Below are 20,553 nucleotides of genomic sequence, written 5' to 3'. Positions count from 1 at the left end.
TCACAAGGGTAATTATCTGTCTTCCAAAACAATTTTTTCTTATACTTCAATTAAGGTGATTTTTAGAAACATTAAATATTTATAGTAAATATTTTTTTATACTATTTTGGTACTATTAATTAACACCTTGACAAGATGAAATACAATTTTATATTTTTCACTGTGATAGGTACATTTTGAGAAGAACATTATCATGAGTCCCTCTTTAAAAACTATACCGGTGAAAATAAAGAGGGCTTCCAACAGTTAAAGCCTTTCACCATCAAAATAATTAATGCATTAAATTAAAAGCTCATGTATTTATGCATGGAGTAAAAACTCATTATGTTTTCTAATTAAGTAAGAAAATGTTGGGCATCTAAGGTAGGTTATTGAATGCTAGAATCTTGAAGTAATCTCTTTGAAAGGATTGCTGTATAGCCTAATGGGGAAAAAAAAATACAATGTGCTACTTTAATAGCTACAATTGCACTGTCCGTAGATATTCAAGATGGATAAATCTTTTTCTTTTGTGTCTCTCCTAAATGGAGGAAGCAGAGCAGGAATCAATTGAGATGCAGATGAAACTGGAGCGCCTGCAAGAGGAGAAGGAGAGAATGCTGAACAACCTTGTGGAAGCAGAGTGAGTCACAATAGGATTAGTGCCCCAAAAGCCTACTGCAGCTGGCTCTTACAAAGATAGGTACACTTACAATTTCTGTTTAACAAAGCACTTATAGATATGAAGTGCAATTAAAATTGATAAATAACAGCAAAACAGTCTATTTTTGTTGGATCAAAGACTTCATTGCATTAGTACATTTTAATTCAACAGCAATGCCTACAAGCAATTAAAGAAATTATGTAAATAAAATGCCAAAAATGTTGTACATACATCAGCAATCATGAATATTATGTCACCTGTTGAGTCATTCGTAAAATGTTTTAATATCAAGAAATGTAAAACAATCTTTTAGTGAAAAGGAAAAAAAAACACATTTTATTGCATTTGCCTTACAATACCCATCATTTAACTCTCTAGAAGAATCTTAAAAACTGTTCCAATAATGTGAATTAATAAGGTACAAAATTGAAATCCAGGAAACCATGGAAATGTGAATAAAGAAAGTGAACTTGTTGCATTAGTTTAAGATGGTTTGATGCACATGTTGTTTGTTGATAGGCGTCAAATTATGCTGTGGAAAAAGAAAACACAGCTGGGAAAGGAGACTCGAGATGCTGTGGATTCAGACATTGGGAAAGGTGAGATGCGCTTCATGAGGGCAGAAATACAGTGGCTTACTTTTCTACTGCTCTATTTTTACTGATTCTTTTTAAACTCAGGGTTCTCTTTCATCTGGGACGAGGGTGTAGTAAATAAGTAACACTAAAGCCCCACGTGTGCTGTATGTGCAGGTTGGTTATGGACAGCTAATGAAACAGCAAGAAAAGCTGATAAGTGAGATGGAGGCAATGGTGGCTCGTAGGGAGACCATCGTCACATGTGGGGAGGATCAGAACAAGATGGATAAGAAGCAGCCGACACGCAGCGAGTTCCACAACAAAATGCAGGCTCTCCAGAAGAAGACAGAAGAAACACAGAAGGTAAGGAGTCAGGACTGGCAGTGGAGCACACTTTCCATTGGCATAAATGAATGGTTTGATTTTATAGGATATATAGTGCCACTAACCAAATAGCAAAACAAACACAGACTCTGATAAAGATACTAGGTGTTTTTGGTAATGTTATGCATGATATCATTATCATTATCTTTTTAGTTATAACAGTTTTCCCTCAAAGAACTTTAGCTCTTCACCCCAGCGTGGTAGCAGGATTTCCTTGGAAATAAACCTGAATGCTCAAAAATCTACACAGTAATATTTCATTATAGAGTTTGTGCTATATTTAGGTTGATCCCCTGCTCTGTTTTCCAGCAAGCAAGGGAATGTAATGAAGGGATCCAGGAGCTGCAGGTCACACAGAACTCATTGAGCAGTACTCTGGATGAAAAACACAAGCTGGTCACCGAGTTACAGGCTACTACTGACATGACGACACAGGAGCTCAAGCAACTGCAAGACAAGAAAGAGAGGGTCAGCATTACCCATTGCAACACAATGTATAAAACGAGGAAGCTGTTTTTAAGTGACTTAACACCCCTGACGTGTGGGCATTACCACTTGACATTGACCATGGAAATACATTTCAGATCTGTAGATGTCTAATATGTTATCAGTAGAACAAAAACAACATGTCAAAGGAAGCCTATTTTATTTGATTTTATTTTAAAATGTTTGTTTGCTGGACTGTAGCAATAGCAGATCGCATTAATGTTCACTGATAGCAGCAGGAGCTTGCCTCTGGTTCACAGAGTGTGAAAAGAATGCATCAGAGATCTTGTAAAAATATGAGAACCAGTAAGCTCTAGCTTATTAGGAATTAGTTAGATATGCACAGATGGGTATAATATTTGTTGTATAAAATTGAGCATGATTGTGGGACACTACAGCTTTAAAAAATTGTAAGAAATAGTTAATCTATCCATTAAGACCTTTTTTATTATTATTATTTTTTTAAGAACTTCTTCCAGTCGGTCAAGGATGACACATACTCCCCTTTGGTCAAGACAGAAGCATTGGAAAGTTTGATCCAGAAACAGGAGGATCGCATACATGCTGTGAGCATTATCATCGACCACATCTGCCATGAGTACCCCCAGCACCGTGGGGCGCTACGCAAAGTCAGCCTGGCACTGGCTGGGAGAATGCAGGCTCCAGACGAGACAGCTTGAGGCAACATAATTTCTAAGTTTTTCCTTCAGTATTGCTCCCAAAAAAAAAATGTTAACATTACATCTTTAACGTGTCGAAACATTTTGTACACTTTAATAGTTTTTTTTTTTTCGTTTGGGGAAAACTTTGTGAAACGGTGTGCACTAGAGCAAAACCAAAAGTAAATCTTAGGTGTCCGAAATGTGATTTTATTTATTTATAAACACCTTTCTTTGAATTTTAATCTGTAACCTATTATACTCACTACAGAGTAATGAATGTTGATTGTATGATCTGTTCAATAATAGATTGTTACATGCAATAAGTAAAAATCTGCTTAAATGAGTATTTTATATGTGCCATTTTTCTTCATAAAGCATTTTTTGCAGAACAAAACTTCCCTTAGTTTTTGTTTCCTCTTTTTTAACAAGTAAAATCAGCTTTTAAGAAAAATAATAAGAATTTTACAGTGTGGGGAAAAGAAAACAGGCCCATAGAAGGTACCATTAAAAAAGCCTTTGATGTAGAAAACTATCACACTAGAACATACACATACTGTACTTAATCCACAATTACAAGACAGAATAGCATGCTCACTAATGTATGATCATGGGCTGAAGCCATGATCATACATTAGTATGATTAGTACCCATTGTTTATATGGAAGTGTCCTTTATAGAAATGTAAAATCTGCTGTATCCAAATTGATCTCTCAGTGAAATAAAAACATAGTGTAATAAATACATTACGCACAGAAAAAGAACATGAATACAAGATGCGATTGTGCAGAACATTAGCAGTTTTAAATTGGTTTCTGAATTGCAAGATGGTACATGTGTTTCACAATGCAGCAGGACGGTTACAGCCGGTGGTTGGTTTTGCAATTTTGCATATCACACTGCACAAGTTTGTCTGTAACGAGGCACCATCGAAATTGCAATTTATTGCACTTCCTAGACTTTTGGTGAGAGCCTTTCAAAACAAAACACAGCTAAGCAAGGTGAAAGAATACACCGCTTTAAAAGTATAAACACAAGACGAGCATGTAAATATTGACAAGCAAATCTAAGCATTATTGCATGGAATTGAACTGTATTTTATATAGATAAACGCGTAAATAAGTATCACTGCCGTTGCACCTCTGCAATCAAAATGGTTTTATTTATAGAATTTATTTTAATTTGTAACTTTTGTAAAACGTTGTGCGAGTGTAGACATACTTGTCAGTGTTTTAATTTAATACTGTACATGTATCGTTTGACATGGCTGTGTTCAGCAGTTCACGAAAGAGACCGTTTGCGTGCTTTCGGGAGCATTAAGTTTGTGACCTAGCACTGACCTGAGCATTTGAACACTGTCTCTAGTTGAATGGTGAGCTTACATATGCTGTGTCAGTCTAGCCTGGAATGTACTTAATTTTAATCGATGAGAGAATATCTTTGAAAACATTTACTTCCTGTTTGTCGGTTCTGAGTCCTGTGAATCTTAAAAAGAAAACTCAGTTCTGAAACTAGTCATAACAACCGTGCATGCTGCAAATGCTACACAGACTAGTCCTGTGGAACCTGTGATAATTAATCACAGGAATAAATGAAATCACAGTTTTAGGTTTTTTCTAGTGAGAATTAATGTGTTATATTTAGTTTAATTCCTCTTCAGCTGTCCAGAATAATTCATACGAACATGCAGATTGTTTTATGTTGAAGAAAAGCACTTGATCAGGGTAAGGTGATTTTGTATTAAGAGAAGAAACAGACAAAACGTACAGGCCAGACAAACTTTTACTGCAGCATAAGGATGTTGTTTGTGTGCATGTGTTTTTTATAGGTAACAGTGCTTGTGCACTGAGGTATTGCCTCAGTGTACCAGCATTTAGCATTCAAGAAACCCTTTTACAGTTAGCTGTGTAGCGGTTTTGACCATGGCACCATACCCTGTAATTGTTTAACCCTTTAGCGTACCTCTCTCTGGTGTTAATGGTATATTAGGACCACACATATTTGGACGCTGACCTCAACAAAAATGCTTTTTTTTTCAGCCAGAGAGATACCAGTTGATACAACCATTCTCATCCAAAAAAATGGGACAAGACAGGGACAGATTCTTGAGGACAGAAGCAACGGAATGTCCTGCTGTCACCAAGTATTCAGTCATCTGTTTAGCTGTCATTATATCAACAGTAGCCTTATACCACTCCTCTTTAAACTTTGAACACAAAGTTGCCACCCGGTCACTAATCCCACATTCTCCAGGTCTGTCCCTTATCTTCAAGACTAAGTATGCTTTCACAAACTCAAGGACTGTGGAGAAGTTCCCTGAGCTGAAGGAAAGTGTAGGACAGCAGTGCGGTGCTTCTCCAGAGAGCAGGTTTGACTGTGCCCCAGATAAGCCAGTGAGCAAGCAGGAGTGTGAGACTCGGGGGTGCTGCTATGTACCCCTATCGAGGCAGGGGCCCTGGTGCTTCTACCCACCCTCTTACCCCAGCTACTCCATGGGCAAGCTCACCCCAACCAAAAGAGGGTGCACTGCCAACCTCACCCGCTCCTCCAAGTCATTCTTCCCCAAAGACATCATGACTGTGCAGCTGGAGGTGATGTTGGAGACAGAGGGGAGGCTACACTTCACGGTGAGTAGCAGGAGGCCTCTGTACTGTACAGTTTGAATTTTTTTACAAAGTGTTTCTGCCTCCGTGCCTGTGAAAATATGAGAGCTGTAGATAGGTCTTGTACATATAAATGCATGCGAGGGACTTCATACAGCCTGAGCTGAGAAACTTTTTGGATTATTTAACCATAGAATGGACAGGTTGTACCTGCTGTATTTTTTTTTTTTTTTTTTAATACTGTATAAAAATATCTAACTCCCAAACTGCTTGGACCCGCAGCTGAAAGACCCTGTAGTGAAGCGCTACGAGGTTCCGATGGACGTCCCGCTGGTGGAGGGTCAGACTGCGACCCCTCTCTACACGGTGGAATATTCAGAAGATCCGTTTGGCATCATCATCCGGAGGGCATCTAATGGTCGTGTCCTGTAAGTGACCCCCAGAATTGGGAAGTAGTAAATACCTCAACAGGAAGCAAGCAGAGCCAGGCTCACTTAAGAACATAAGAACATAAGAAAGTTTACAAACGAGAGGAGGCCATTCGGCCCATCTTGCTCGTTTGGTTGTTAGTAGCTTATTGATCCCAAAATCTCATCAAGCAGCTTCTTGAAGGATCCCAGGGTGTCAGCTTCAACAACATTACTGGGGAGTTGATTCCAGACCCTCACAATTCTCTGTGTAAAAAAGTGCCTCCTATTTTCTGTTCTGAATGCCCCTTTTTCTAAACTCCATTTGTGACCCCTGGTCCTTGTTTCTTTTTTCAGGCTGAAAAAGTCCCTTGGGTCGACACTGTCAATACCTTTTAGAATTTTGAATGCTTGAATTAGGTCGCCACGTAGTCTTCTTTGTTCAAGACTGAACAGATTCAATTCTTTTAGCCTGTCTGCATATGACATGCCTTTTAAGCCCGGAATAATTCTGGTCGCTCTTCTTTGCACTCTTTCTAGAGCAGCAATATCTTTTTTATAGCGAGGTGACCAGAACTGCACACAATATTCAAGATGAGGTCTTACAAGTGCATTGTACAGTTTTAACATCACTTCCCTTGATTTAAATTCAACACTTTTCACAATGTATCCAAGCATCTTGTTAGCCTTACAGGCTAACAAGCCTTCAGTTGCCCCAGACACATAGACCTCCAATGTACAATTAGCAGTATTTTCATTAAAGGAAACTTAAACTGTGTTAGATAAATCAAAAGGCTAATGAATAGTAGAATCACATTTGACATTTAGTGGGCTCTTCTGTATTAAATAGATGTTGTTCTCCAGCCTGCCCCTGCCCTGACTTGGAGGACAATCATATATATATATGATATTACTCCAACATAAAATACTCAGTTTGTATATGGCCAGTCCTTTTATTCAAACTGATTTTGAACATGTGAAATGTGTTGGTCGGATTATACCTAAATTGAAGGTACATTCCCAGTCAGGTTTTATGTGAAAATTTGTAAGCGAACTAAGTGGTGCATCTCAGTAATCTGCATATGTATTGTGTTTACACAAGTGCTGCTGTTACACTGTGTAGGGTGCAGTTTCCCATGGTGAAATAGTGAGTCTGGTGTTTTTGCTCTTGTACCCAGACTCAACACCACAGTGGCCCCCCTTTTCTTTGCTGACCAGTTCCTCCAGATCTCCACTTCCTTGGCCTCCCCCCATATCTCCGGCCTGGGGGAGCACCTCACCAACCTGACCATTAACCTCAACTGGACCACAGTCACCTTCTGGAACCGAGACACAGCTCCACATGTGAGTCTGTCTCTTAAACTAATGTGCAGAAACACCTTAGCAATGACCAGTTACCAAGTGCAGTGCCTTGCTGCGCAATCAGGAGTTGCTATGCTATTGAGCATGTGCCATTTCTGCTCTGATTTTCTGTATCCTGTGCATTACCCCTAGGTGCATTGTGTGTTTTGTGTTGCAGAGCGACGCCAACCTATACGGCTCCCACCCTTTCTACCTGGTCCAGGAAGGCGATGGCTTGGCACACGGTGTGTTCCTGCTCAACAGTAATGGGATGGGTAAGTATGCCTTTGTTAGCTCCAGTAAATCATCTCTATTTGTAGTACAAAATCACTTGTGACATTTATTGGACTCTTCTGTATTATATAGACGTTGTTCTCCAGCCTGCCCCTGCCCTGACCTGGAGGACGATCGGTGGGATATTTGACTTTTATGTCTTTTTGGGGCCTGATCCAAAGAGCGTCATCCAGCAGTACCTGGATGTTATAGGTAGGTGCTCCAGTTTGAGACTGCGTGCATGTGTGTTGTGTGAAAATGTCCCCACAAAGATAGTAACTCCTGAAAAAACAATGTTGTCGGGACATCCCCACTCTGTAAAATACGTTTTTAAGAACTAAATATGCCTTCAAAAGAAATAATAAAAGTGCCAGAATATTTTGTTTCTTGTCAGCTTTCACCCTATCTGCAGTTTTGTCTGACTGGAGCTAGAAATATTAAATAAAAATATAGTGCGAGTCAATGAGAAGTCACCACAAACATAGGAATGCAAACGTGTGTCTGAAGATTCCTGAATTGTTACAATACATGGCGTAGGATGTATCTTAATTGTTGCACCTGTGCATTCTGACGCTGAGTATTTTTTCAGGGTACCCCCTGATGCCCCCCTATTGGGGACTGGGTTTCCATCTCTGTCGTTGGGGTTACTTATCCACCAACATGACCCGCAGCGTCGTGGAGAGCATGCGAAAGGCCAACTTTCCACTGGTGAGTGCTCCCTTCTGGAGGTAAGGGATATGCAGGGTACTTCATACACTCAATCTGCACTTTACTCCAGTTCTTAGACTACCAGTAAAGTTTTCTACTGCTTGTTTCTAAGCTTACACTGCCTGTCATGTCTATGAGATCTGCCTTGTCATAGTTTGGATTCCGCAACGGTCGTCTGGCCTTTTGGTCGTCCCTAGCTCTCTATTCAGAGATGCGGTGCCAGGGTGGTTATTCATAATAACAACTTTTGCCTGCCTAAAGTGCAGCGTCAATTCCCTGTTCAAGGTTGGGATAAAGACGTATGTTTTCAATCAGGCTTTTCTTTAGTTGGCACTGTAGATTTGTACAAATCATTTTGTACCTGTTGCAAAAATAGTAAGAAATTGAGGGTTTTTTTTAGCGCTACCACGCAGAAGTGATCATGTTTTCTGTTTATCCTGCCCAAAAGTGTTTAAAGCAGAACTGGCAATGAAACTGTGCTTGGCTGGCTGTACAGAAAGTAGTGAGTAATAATGAACATAAGAAACTGATTCCTGTCTGTTTCCACAGGATGTGCAGTGGAATGACATCGACTATGCGGATGGCAGGAGAGACTTCACTTACAACCAGCAGAACTTCGGAGACTATTCTCAGATGGTGCAGGAGTTCCATGAGAAAGGCTTGAAGTATGTCATGATTGTGGTGAGTTCACAAAACCAAAGAACACTCAAGAACTGAAAACTGCTTCAAGGCAGTGTTTCATCTATGTACTTAGTCATCATCAACTTTCAAATCTGTTTCCTTATTTAGTTTCAGCATTGTTTCAGGGTGTGTGTTTTTTTGTTTTTGTACAATTTTATACATTAAAATGTGATTCTTGGTGCCTGACACTGTTTTACCTTAAACTGGGAGATTGTGAGCGATTTATTTTATAGTTTTGAAAATAATTGATAGAAAAAGTGGTTTAGGATATTGCATTTGTGTTAAACATATATAGTGCTTTTACATGCAAAATATGGAGATATGGTCCAGCATTTTTGATTCAGTAACTTTTTTCACTGTATTGCTTGGAAGTAAGAGAATTAACATGATTTAAAAGCTGGCCCCTTTTACAATAAAGCTGTAAAATGAAGAGAAGCATTTGAAAACCCTCATGCTAAACACTTGCTGTTTATTTCTTCTCTCCCAGGACCCTGGCATCAGCAGCTCAGGGCTCCCCGGCTCCTACAAGCCCTTTGACGATGGTCTGAAGAGAGGAGTCTTCATTCTGAACCAGACTGGGCAGCCACTGATCGGAAAGGCACGTGGTTGTCCGGGTCAAACCCTCTCAATGAATAACATCCTTTTCATATATACAGCAAAATAGTTGAAACACTAATAATCGGTACACTGTAAAGTGCAATATTTCTGGATTTTTTTATATGTGCCGTTCAAAGAACGATATCTTTTATTTACAGCATGTACATTATTTAATTTTGTTGCTTTCTTTTTGTTCAGGTCTGGCCTGGCCCGACAGCTTTCCCTGATTTTACCAACCCAGAGACTCACCGCTGGTGGTACGACAATGTGAAGGAGTTCCATGACAAAGTGCCCTTTGATGGAATGTGGATTGTAATTATACTGTATTCAATTATACTGAATGCCTGAACCATCTTACAGCTTGGATCTTATGGGGGTACCAGTATACCTTGCTAATATACGACTCTGCTTTGTGGTCCACAGGATATGAACGAGCCTTCAAACTTTGTCATGGGGTCACTGCATGGCTGCCCCAGCAATGAACTGGAGAATCCTCCCTATGTGCCAGGTAACCTTCAGAACAGCTAACACACCTGAAGCAGGTGGCATTGCAGACACATTAAGGAACTCTGTGAACTCTGGTTTCTGAATTCGGCTGTCAACTGCACCTTTCAGTCACCGCGTGGACACCAAGCAGTACTTAATTTTTACTTTGGAAAGTATTTGAAGACATCTGCAGAATCACAAGATTCTGTCAAACAGAGAAGAAACAGAAAGGACAATATATTAGACAGGTGAAGACAGTATCCAACCCATTGGTCTGTTTAAAGATTATAATTGTTTATGGTTGAGAGTTTGCTGTTGTGGAAATAGCAAAGGTAGCTACTTGGTTTTCCAGTCTAGAATACGTTCCTGTTCTGTAAAACTTTCATTGCAGCTGATCTTGATCCTGAACTGTCTCTGTGTTCCAGGAGTGGTCGGGGGAAGCCTCAAGTCAAAGACTCTCTGTGCCTCCAGCTCCCAGCACCTCTCCTCACATTACAACCTGCACAACCTGTATGGACTAACCGAGGCCATCGCTTCACACGAGTGAGTGATTGAGTGAACCGGCCTGGCATCTCCTTTAGAATGTGGGCCTTGTTATTTACTGTGTCCCGCTACTGTGTATGTGAGTTATTTATCAAAAAACATACAGCACAGTGCACTATAAACTGCATTTTATTTGAAATTTAATGTTGTTTTGAAATAAAATTTGTATACAATAATTTGTATGTGCTTTTAGTAATTATTTCTGGTATAATGGTGTTGGATATTTTGTTTGTTTGTTTCAGTCTGGTTCACTATCGTAATCTACTGGACTTTTCATAAAACTGCTACTCAGGGTATTATAACCAAGTGCCAGCTGTGGTGACATTGTGTTAGTTTAGCCGTTTCATCCTGTGAGGTTCATATTAAATTGCGTTTTCTGTTGCAGTGCTCTGATTAAAGTCCGTGGAAAGCGTCCCTTTGTGATTTCACGCTCCACTTTTTCCAGCCACGGGCGCTACGCTGGCCACTGGACAGGAGACGTTCAGAGCACCTGGGAGCAGCTCCGCTATACAGTACCCGGTGAGGAAATGGTTAATGTGTTAGCGTCCCCTCCCAGGAGAGCTGTATCATTTCTCTGTCTGGTAAAACACAAGTGTTGTGCTGACCACTTAAACTCAGTTTCATTCAAGCTCACAATTTCAGTCTTATGTTCGGATGTAACATTTGACTTACTTTATAAAAGTTGTAACACAGAATTTATGATCTCCCTTTAATTTCTGTTCAAACTGTATTTAGGTTACTGTGCTGTTTATTGAAATTTATGATTTGTGAATTAAGTGTTTAATGTTGTAGTTAGAGTTAAGGAACACTGTAATTTCAACTGCAGTTTTACCTCATTAGTATAACATTGGAAGAGTATCTAGATTTTGTTGTGAAAGCACAGTGACAGTCTGGCTCTCCTCTCTTTCAGCCGTGCTGCTCTTTAACCTGTATGGGGTGCCCCTAGTTGGGGCTGATATCTGCGGGTTCGGGGGTAACACCTCGGAGGAGCTCTGCGTGCGCTGGACACAACTGGGGGCCTTCTACCCCTTTATGAGGAACCACAATGACCGGCCTAACATGGTAGGCAGCAGACAACTCGGCATCTTCCAGACGTTGCGAAGGGCGGGTTTTGAAATGTTATTTTCAGACATACAAGATTTTGTTTTGCTAGGACTCCTCTCACTGGTTCAAAATTTCAAACGGATAATCGTTTTATTTGCAGCCTCAGGAGCCGTTTGTGTTCAGCAAGAAGGCCCAGCACTCAATGAGGAAAGCCATGGTCCTGCGCTACTCTCTCCTGCCGTTCCTGTACACGCTGTTTCACAGAGCGCACGTCGCTGCCCAGACCGTCGCCAGGCCCCTCTTCCTCGAGTAAGAGTAGACTCTCTGTTGTGCCGAAAACGTGGATATTGTAGCCAACCTCTCCTATAAAGCTGTACAAAAATAGATAAACCTACCTGTACTGTTAAAAATGTTATTGCGTTTTCTTGTAGGTTCCCCTCGGATGCAAATTCCCGCACAGTGGACCGTCAGTTCATGTGGGGGGAGGCTCTGCTCATTAGTCCAGTGTTGGAGCCCAATGTCACAGAACTGACTGCCTATCTCCCCCCCTCGACATGGTACAACCTGTATGACGTAAGCACTGGTTTTGTATGTAGCGGGAGGCGGGGCATGTTTAAATATCCTGTGTGGAAGTACAGGCCTGTTTGTTTGTTTGCAATTGATATTCCGCAAGTCACTAAAAAATGCAGCAGTTGTTTTGAATGGAACTGTCTTTCCTTGGCCCTCTATAATGACCTATTTGAAACCTTTGCCAGTCATCTACCTCCAAGACCAGGTTTAGTACAATGAGGTTTTCCTGACAGTGGTTATAAGGGCATTTGCTACTGTAATGCAGTGTAATATTACCACATGAAGTAATTTATTAGCATATCAGTTTATGGGTACTTTTTAACTGGAGGCCCTGTGAGCTGAAGGCTTTACAGCCTTTCACCAATAGAGGGAGCTAGTCACACTACTTTACGTGTACCACTGAATCTTTCAAAATACTGTATTTAATAATTATAAGCTTAAAATATTTACTGAAGTAGGTTTGCCATGATGAATCAGTGAAACGTCTGATAATTGGTAATGACATAAATATTGATGCAGATCAGTATTTTGGTGAAAAAGGGGTTGCTTTGCACATTAAGATAAGTTTATACACAGCCAGTTGATCTGTGTGTCGTTTCATCTGAACTTTGCTTTGGATCTCCTGCAGGGCTCTGCTATCTACAGTAAGGGACAGTACCTGATTCTGCCAGCACCTTTAGACACTATCAACATCCATGTACGGGAAGGACACATCGTACCACAGCAAGTGAGTGTAGACTTATCATGTAGACCAGTGTTCCTCACTTGGGGCTCTGTCAGTCCATTCCGGTCCAGGATTTTGTTTCAGCTTTAATCACCGAATTGAAAATGTAGGTTCACTTAAATAGTGAGACCTGGCTGGAACAAGGCTGTAGGCTGTTCAATTCAATAATAGAGGGAGATGGTTAGAAGCGAGAGACACTGATATATACAGAGCAAGAATACTTTAGGAGCTTGTTTAATAGGCAGAAATGAGCTTCTCCTTGCGTTAATGTGTTGTGTATTTTCCCCCTCAGGTTCCAGGATTTACAACCTCGCAGTCCCGCAGAAACCCTTTCTGCCTGACGGTGGCGCTGTCCGGAGAGGGCTCTGCACGGGGGGAGCTGTTCTGGGATGACGGAGACAGCCTGCAGACCTTCGAGACGGGAGACTACACTCATATCCTCTTCCTCGTCAATCGAGTGAGTCACTGCCACCACAATGCATCCATTCAACTGGAAACAAACGGCACCTCCACCATTACACTGTACACCAAACATTCCCCTAGCGTTTAAAAGCCCAAGAGGAGGAGACAGCATTGTTGTCTACCACCTTTCATAGCTTTGATGTTTATTTAAGTTAAAATTCACATTTATGCACTGTGTTTGAATCACTCTGCGACGGACTTCTTACACTGCTCCTGGTGTGAACTGCCTCCGGTGAAAACCTGTGAATGGGTCCAAACAACATTGTCAGCAGCTACCACACCTTTTTTTTTTTTTTTTTATCCTTTTGCTAGGTTTCATCTGTTTTTTGTATGCCTTTTGCTTTTGTACCTCAGCACTGACTCCAGTTCCAACTTATGTTTTCTAAACCTCCCTAAGTTTTCAAGTTTTTTTCAAGTTATTGACTTATCATGTTTGTGTTATTTTTTTATTTTTATTTAATGGCCCGTGTTGCCACTGACTCTCCCCCTCAGAACGTACTGGTGAGCAAAAGTCTGAGTCTGAGCAGTGCGATTGATGGCCTCCAGCTGGAGCAAGCCTGGGTGTTCGGAGTATCCTCTCCTCCTCACGAGGTGCTTGTTAATGGGCAGACCAGCGCAGTCTTCTCCTACCGTTCCGACACCAAGGTATATCTCCCAGAAATCCCTTCCCACAGCAGCTGCATTCTGTGTGTTAATGCAATTTCATCACTGACGCCAAATAGTGGCCAAATTGGAACAGTTAAAGCAGTAACACTACGTGGTTTTATGACACTTCCATTATCTTCAGTGTTAACATTTTCAACACAGCTGACTGCTTCTGCTCTATTTGCTAGACCCATATTACCAAAAACAAGAGATTTTGACTTTTAACTGAATTCAGATTTATTTATTTATTGGTTCGGAATCAGTTAGTTTTGTTCCCCTATCCTAAAATCCTCCATCTGCCACCCTGGTTAATGCTGAAGGTATATATCACTGTATGTATTATATATTGTGTAATATCCCTCCAGGTGGCGTGCAGGGATATCAGTATTTTTTGTGAAATCTGGCTGTAAAGTCATTATGAAGCTGTGTGCTTCACAGTCTGAGCAGCGTCACACTGTAGTGTACTGTAAAACTGCATGCCATATCTGTTTCTTGTGCAGTATGTGTGTGTGTGTGTATATTGACACTAATTACATCACATTTTCTTTTTTCTCCTGTATAGGTCCTGAGTTTGTCCAAATTATCTTTACCAATGGGAGAAAACTTTACAATCCTGTGGCGATAACCACAATCAGTTCTAGTTAAAAATGAATTGCAATTAATGAGAATCAGATACCTCCTGGAACAGGTAATAATGAGTTATTGTAAAGAATGCTTGGTGTCTCAACTTAGTTATACCTAAAGATCCCATATAAGTGGACTCACCATTAAAGGTATCTCTCAAATGTGGTGAGGCAATTCAAAAGGCAAATAGAATGTTAGGCTATGTTGCGAAAGGCATGGAAGTCTAGAGAGGTTATGTTAAGATTATACAATGCCCTAGTTAGACTCCACTTATAATGTGTGCTGTTTTGGTTACCTCACTAAAAAAAGGCACCTTTGCACTCACGAAGATACAGAGAAGGACAGCTAGGCTGATCACAAGACAATGACATGAGCTATGAGAAGGGTTTAAAAGAATTTAATCTCTTCAGAATGTACAAAAAGAAGAATAGAGGGGACTTGATTGCTGTCTCTAAATTCCTAAATGGTGCAGATGAAGCTAGCTCCAGACACTGCTTCAAATTTTACACAGAGCAGAACAGAAGGTAATAAATGGAAGTAAAAGTAAGAAGATACACAGAGAGTTTATGGAATAGCCTAGCAGGTGACTTAGTGGGATCTAAAACACTGGGAACATTAAAAGAAAAAAGGAGCCTTGATGGGCCGAATGGCCTTTTCTCATTTCCAAACTGTTACGTTCTTATAATGAAAATATCAAAATAATAAAAATGGATATTATTGGTAATTTGATCAGGATAAGACACAGCTGTGTTTTTTTTAACATTTTAGATCTCTGAGGAATCACCCTGGATTGCATCTATTGTCCTGCAGTTAAAAATACGTGGTTGATCCAGGTGGAATCCCTTGTGCTGTAAAATGCTCTAAAAATCCAGCTGTGACTTAACCCAGCACCTCTTATGTTACTGACAACTGTGACGTATTACGCCTCGATGCCTGGCAGGGGAAATCATAAATTAATTGAGCTGCAAGTTCCTATCGCAATTAGGTCAATCTGTTCATTCACAAAACACTCCACATGCACAGGGACACAAGTAAAAAGAGCTGTATAAGTTTATTGTTGGGAAGCAAAACATTGGAGCTGAACATTTTTACACAAAACTTTGCTGCAACATGAGTCACGTTTATCACCTGCACAGGATGTTCCTTAGCAAAAAAAGTCTGAAATGGTTCTCTGATCTAGGCTGTCATTTCTCTTCTTCCGAGCAAAGTCAGTCATGGACTTGAACTGTAACAGCCTCTCCGGTTCCAGCTTGCGTTGTGTTTTAAACCAGTGCAAGGCAGTCTCCAAAGAGGAGATGATGTCAGACAGCGCAGGAAGTCCTGCCTGAGTGCAGACCTCCTTCCTCATGGTAATGTTTTGGACAATATTAGGATAATGCAAATGTTCATAAACAGAGATTTCATCCACGTCTTCCAATTCTTGATCCACCTTTGCTGGGATGTCTGGGGACTGGTTTGGCATCAAGTTCGTCACCTCAGTCCTGGCCTTGTCCTCTTCCAGGTAGCCACCATCCTCAGCGATTTATTGAACCGGGAACTCTGCCACTGTGTTGCGCTCCTGGGAACAGATTCCCTCTTTCCGGACCAGCTGCCCCACACTGTGACGCTTTTGCCATCTCCACAGCCAACCTTTGCTGGCAGCAAAATCGCTATCGGGGTCCATGGCCCTGGCAAAGTGTCTGGCTGTCTGCTTCACAATGGAACCTGAGAGAGGAGCACCGGTCTGCTGTATGAGCTGCAGCATTTGATACCTGAACTTCAGCAACCGGTCCTGTTTTGGTGCATTAAAAAAAAAAAAAAAAAAAAACGCCATGCTTTGTTATTTAGTTGCATATTAATGTCTGTGATTGCTGCAGGTATTTAGCTAAACTAGTCGCAATTATCAGTGCTTTTGTCAAGTGGTTTAATCCTTTTTTTTCTGTCTGTCTGTGCTGGGAATTTTATATACTGCTGATGCTGGACAAGTTTATATTGTGAAATGTTTTGTTTTTGGCAATTTGGGATTTGGTCGGGCTGTAAATCTATTCATTTAGAATAGTCTCTTTTCATAGAGACCAAAATACATCCTTCATTTCTTTATTACTGAAAAAAGAAAGAGACCCCTTGATTGCTCAAGGTTTAAATCAATCTCATTAATTCATTAATTAACTCCGAACTTGAATTGTATGCAAAAGCAGTAGTCTCAAGGCTTGAACCCCATATAGGCTCTGTAATTTTTAATGACGGGCTTCATAAAAGGCAGACTTGCTTCAGACAACTTGAGGTGGTTGCTTCATATATTAGACAATGTTGGGAGGCAGCCAGACTCTTGTGCAATCTTTTCGTTTGACACTGAAAAGGCTTTGAAGGGAACTTTGTGGTTAATTTTAGAATGGTTTGGCTTTGGCAGTTTATTTATTAAAATGATTTGTACTTTGGATAATACTCCTACAGCGTCTGTACAAACTGGTTTTAGTTCCTCGCCTTTTATTTAGAAAGAGGCACCCGACAAGTTGTCCATTATCTCCCTTATTATTTGCTTTATCTTTAGAACCTTTGGCCCAAGCTATAAGATATTGTTCCCATTAATATCAAGTACTCTAAACATCTTGCTATTTATTTCTGATATTTATAGGTCTATTCAAAAAATTAGATTTGTTTACAGAATATGGGAATTTATCAGGGTACCAGATAAACTGGAATAAGTCTATTCTTATGCTTCTAAATACAAAAGCTAAGGACTTTACTGCACCCCCAAATCTCCCAATTCAATGCACTGTTAACAGCTTCACTTATTTAGGTATTAACGAGTGATTTTATAATATACAGTTGTATTTAGACACAGGGATTGCACAATCACTTCATGTGCAGATAAAGTATGTGAGCACAGGGAGTGCATAAATTAGTTCACATGCTGGGATTCAAGTGAATAATTAGTAATTGAATCCGGCACATATAGGTGCTTGTTTCACTCACTCTGGGTTGGTCTGTCCTTGACTGGAGAACAGGTGTGGAGATAGAGGAGAAATTAAAACAAAAGGTAATTATAAACAATTGCTATATGTGCTGGCTGTCAACCAGCACAATGCTTGTTTGTCTGTTCATCCACTGTTTGTTTGTTTGTCTGTTAGTTTGGCCATTGTGCCCTTTATTTTGAGTGTTTCTTCCGGGTCTGACGTCACCGCTCAATCCGTCCTGTGAATTATTCACTTTTAAATGACATTTTTAATGATGTGGGCCTACACAGTTTTCACCTATTCTCTCCTTGAATCATCATATTTTATGTAAAAAATTAGCACACCAACCCATTCATTTTAAGCTTATACATAGAGCTTACACCACTCCACTCAAGCGTTTTCAAATGAAAATATCAACCGGTCCTTTCTGTACCATTTGTCAAAAAGATGAAATAGGTACTACATTACATATGTTCTGGAATTGCTCAGTTGTGTGTCATTTTTGAGAATGTGTGGCTATCACTGTTTCTAAATTACTGAAGACTGAAATTCAGGCGACACCCACCCTATTTCTACTAAACGGTGATTCCAAATGTTGTCTATGCTTGGCAAATTGTAGGCTCCTTTTAGCAGCTCTTACAGTTGCAAAGAAAACTATTTTACAGTTCTGGTTCAATCCTGACCTACCATTATTATCAGACCTGGTTATTACATCTCCAGTCCCTCGCACTTTTAGAAAGATCTACAGCCAAGCTGCATGGAGCCAAACTCAAAACTATATCTTCATGGTCTGAAACACCTGTGAGAGGTTTTCATTTTGTCTCCTTTTTTATTTTTTTCATTTTCCCGGCCAGCCTGTAAAGAGTTTGCTAGTTTATTGGATTGGTAACATTATTCTTTGGTAATGATTGAAAAAAAAAAAGGTTTAACGTTCAACCATCCCAAGCTGCACAATAAAAAATATTTGAAAAATGAGGCCCTTGGAGTTTAATCATTCAGAGATGTGTTTACAATGTACACTGGCGCAACTAAATAGGACTGCAAAACATTAACTTGCATGTTACTGATTTATGAACACACCCTTAGGGAAAATTATTAGTACTGTACCTCATATTAAATAGTACTTGAAAATATATATTTATTTTTTTTAAGTACAAACTCCCTAGTATTTGTATAAAACCTGACTTGACAAATCTGTGTGGCTGTGTTTCTATATAAAGATACAATACTAATAGAAATCTGCTAGATTCAGTGTTAAGGATGAAAACTGTAAAGCTAATAGTCAAACCTGTGTTTCTCTTTTGTGATCACTTACAAGACTCCCTGTCTAAAGTGCACCTTTCCGATGTTAAGTTAACTGTATAAAGACATGTCTATAAGATTGTTTGTAGATCCCTTTTTAGTGGTCTTTACAAGCAGATTTCACTCTGTTACTTTTTTTTTTTTTCCTTTTCTGTACTGTTCCTCACTTCTGTTAAAACTGTTGTTTTTGTATTTGAAATTATTTTATTTCATGAAAAGAATTTTTTGATTTGTACATGTGATCAAAAACCTTAAAACCTTTCATCCAAACCTAATCTCGACTCTTGGTTTTTGTTTAAAAAATTGTTGTTAGTGTTCTACAAAGAAATGCTCAAAAAGGACCTCATTTTTTTTTATCACAGGGAAAACGGTTTTAGGAAAATTTGATTGGTCACTGGTGATGCATGAATTGAGTCAAAGTACACATTTCTCCACTTTGTTATGATTCCCTTATTCGCAGTAAAAGTTAATTGAATAGGGGTAGATACTTTGTAAGAACCGTTCCATATTGTTTGGCTGTGTTAGTTTTGCAGCCTTGATTGAGCCCTGCCACAACACTATAGGTTCCCTTCCTGTGTTACAGGAAAAAGGACCCTCCCCAGAGTTATAAACTCACCTTTTTAGCTGCACATAGGATAGTATGTGGTGTCAGATGGGGCCCTACTCCATGTAACACATGAAGTGAATGGGAAGGAATACAAAGCATTGTGGCAGAATAAATAGTGTTCACCTGAGCAGTTCAATGGTGAAAACAATGGGCTTTTTGACAGTGTTGACATACAATTAAAAGGGGAGAAATGGGAGGTTTTGTTGTTTTTTTTGTTTTGTTTTGTTTTTAAAGACTTGATTTTCACATAGAAATTAGATTTTTCTGCACACTCTTACCTGTTATTGAAACACAATAATCTACACTTGTCCTCTCCCACACACATACAGAACAAAACACAGTAAACATTTTAAACAAAGTCATATAACTAGTTTTTTTTTGTTTGTTTGTTTGTTTGTTTTTCCATCTAGACTTGGCAATAAAAATTCCAATGAGTACATACCAGCAGTAGAATGCTCTGGAATAAGTCATTCCTATGTTACTCATTAGCTTTTTTTCCCAGAAGAAGCATGAGTTTTCAGGAAGTTATTCTAGGGGTCATTTGCATTTCCAATATAATGTATTTCAAATAGAGAGCCAAGACTTCTGGGGAGCCCCATAGCACTGTAAGAGCTTGATTTAAAGGGTGTGTAAATGTGTGTAAGTGTAAAATGTAAAAAATAAATAAATAAATGAGCACATTACACAGACCTTACATAATTTCAACTCCTGGTTACTATAATGTCCTGTGCTGTAGGTCAGATTCACTCACATTTATTTTCCTATGTTGATCTAGATTTTGTGTGTGATTATTGTTATAAAAAATCATCTGGAAAATCAATAAAATGAATTTCCATTTTAAAAAACAAAGAGACGTTCCTGCCTCCGTGTCTGACGTATTTTCCGTTTATGTTTAACTGTGTTTTCATTTGTACTGCTGCCAGTATGTAGATCACAAGAAGAGAAAACATGGTTTGACGTGGTGACATACTGGTGAACAAAACTTAATCAAGGTCTGAGTAACTAGTGTATAGATCTACCAAGGTTGAGTGTATTATTATCAGAAGAAAACTCACACCCCACACAGTATGTAAGTACTAAATGACCCTTGCGTTGTCGCTAAAACTTAAACAGACCAATATAATTTAAGGTCAGAAAAAAAATTCTTTTAAATGGCGGAGTGTTAACGGTTCACTTTTTTAATGCCTAGTGACTTATTACGGATTGTGTGTAACTTTGAATATATAAATATCTAATATATATATATATAT

At 39.5% G+C, this 20,553-nt stretch overlaps 1 protein-coding gene across 1 annotated transcript; it reads left to right on the top strand.

Annotated features, from left to right (window-relative positions):
* The first annotated feature begins 3,679 nt into the window (after positions 1–3,679).
* gaa (alpha glucosidase) lies at positions 3,680–17,320 on the top strand. The gene is made up of 21 exons (XM_041221079.1): positions 3,680–3,751; positions 4,790–5,377; positions 5,636–5,781; positions 6,939–7,104; positions 7,280–7,376; positions 7,468–7,587; positions 7,964–8,082; positions 8,632–8,763; positions 9,251–9,361; positions 9,559–9,672; positions 9,784–9,868; positions 10,272–10,389; positions 10,775–10,908; positions 11,300–11,451; positions 11,594–11,742; positions 11,865–12,006; positions 12,632–12,730; positions 13,020–13,184; positions 13,682–13,834; positions 14,397–14,522; positions 15,960–17,320. The coding sequence occupies exons 2-20, from the start codon at positions 4,832–4,834 to the stop codon at positions 14,457–14,459; spliced, it is 2,811 nt and encodes a 936-aa protein (XP_041077013.1). The 5' UTR covers positions 3,680–3,751; positions 4,790–4,831; the 3' UTR covers positions 14,460–14,522; positions 15,960–17,320.
* Positions 17,321–20,553: the final 3,233 nt, after the last annotated feature.

The sequence above is a fragment of the Polyodon spathula genome, chromosome 21 (genome assembly GCF_017654505.1).
Source record: "Polyodon spathula isolate WHYD16114869_AA chromosome 21, ASM1765450v1, whole genome shotgun sequence".
Taxonomy (NCBI): Eukaryota; Metazoa; Chordata; class Actinopteri; order Acipenseriformes; family Polyodontidae; genus Polyodon; species Polyodon spathula.
The sequence above is the reverse complement of the archived record's forward strand: the minus strand, read 5'-3'. Positions and strand labels throughout refer to the sequence as shown.

Bases quoted from the DNA above. Each gene is read 5' to 3' on its own strand.
- gaa (XM_041221079.1), top strand. From the start codon at position 4,832: ATGGGACAAGACAGGGACAGATTCTTGAGGACAGAAGCAACGGAATGT. The intron at 7,377-7,467 runs GTAAGTATGCCT...TGTATTATATAG, and splicing joins GCTCAACAGTAATGGGATGG to ACGTTGTTCTCCAGCCTGCC. The intron at 12,731-13,019 runs GTGAGTGTAGAC...TTTCCCCCTCAG, and splicing joins GACACATCGTACCACAGCAA to GTTCCAGGATTTACAACCTC.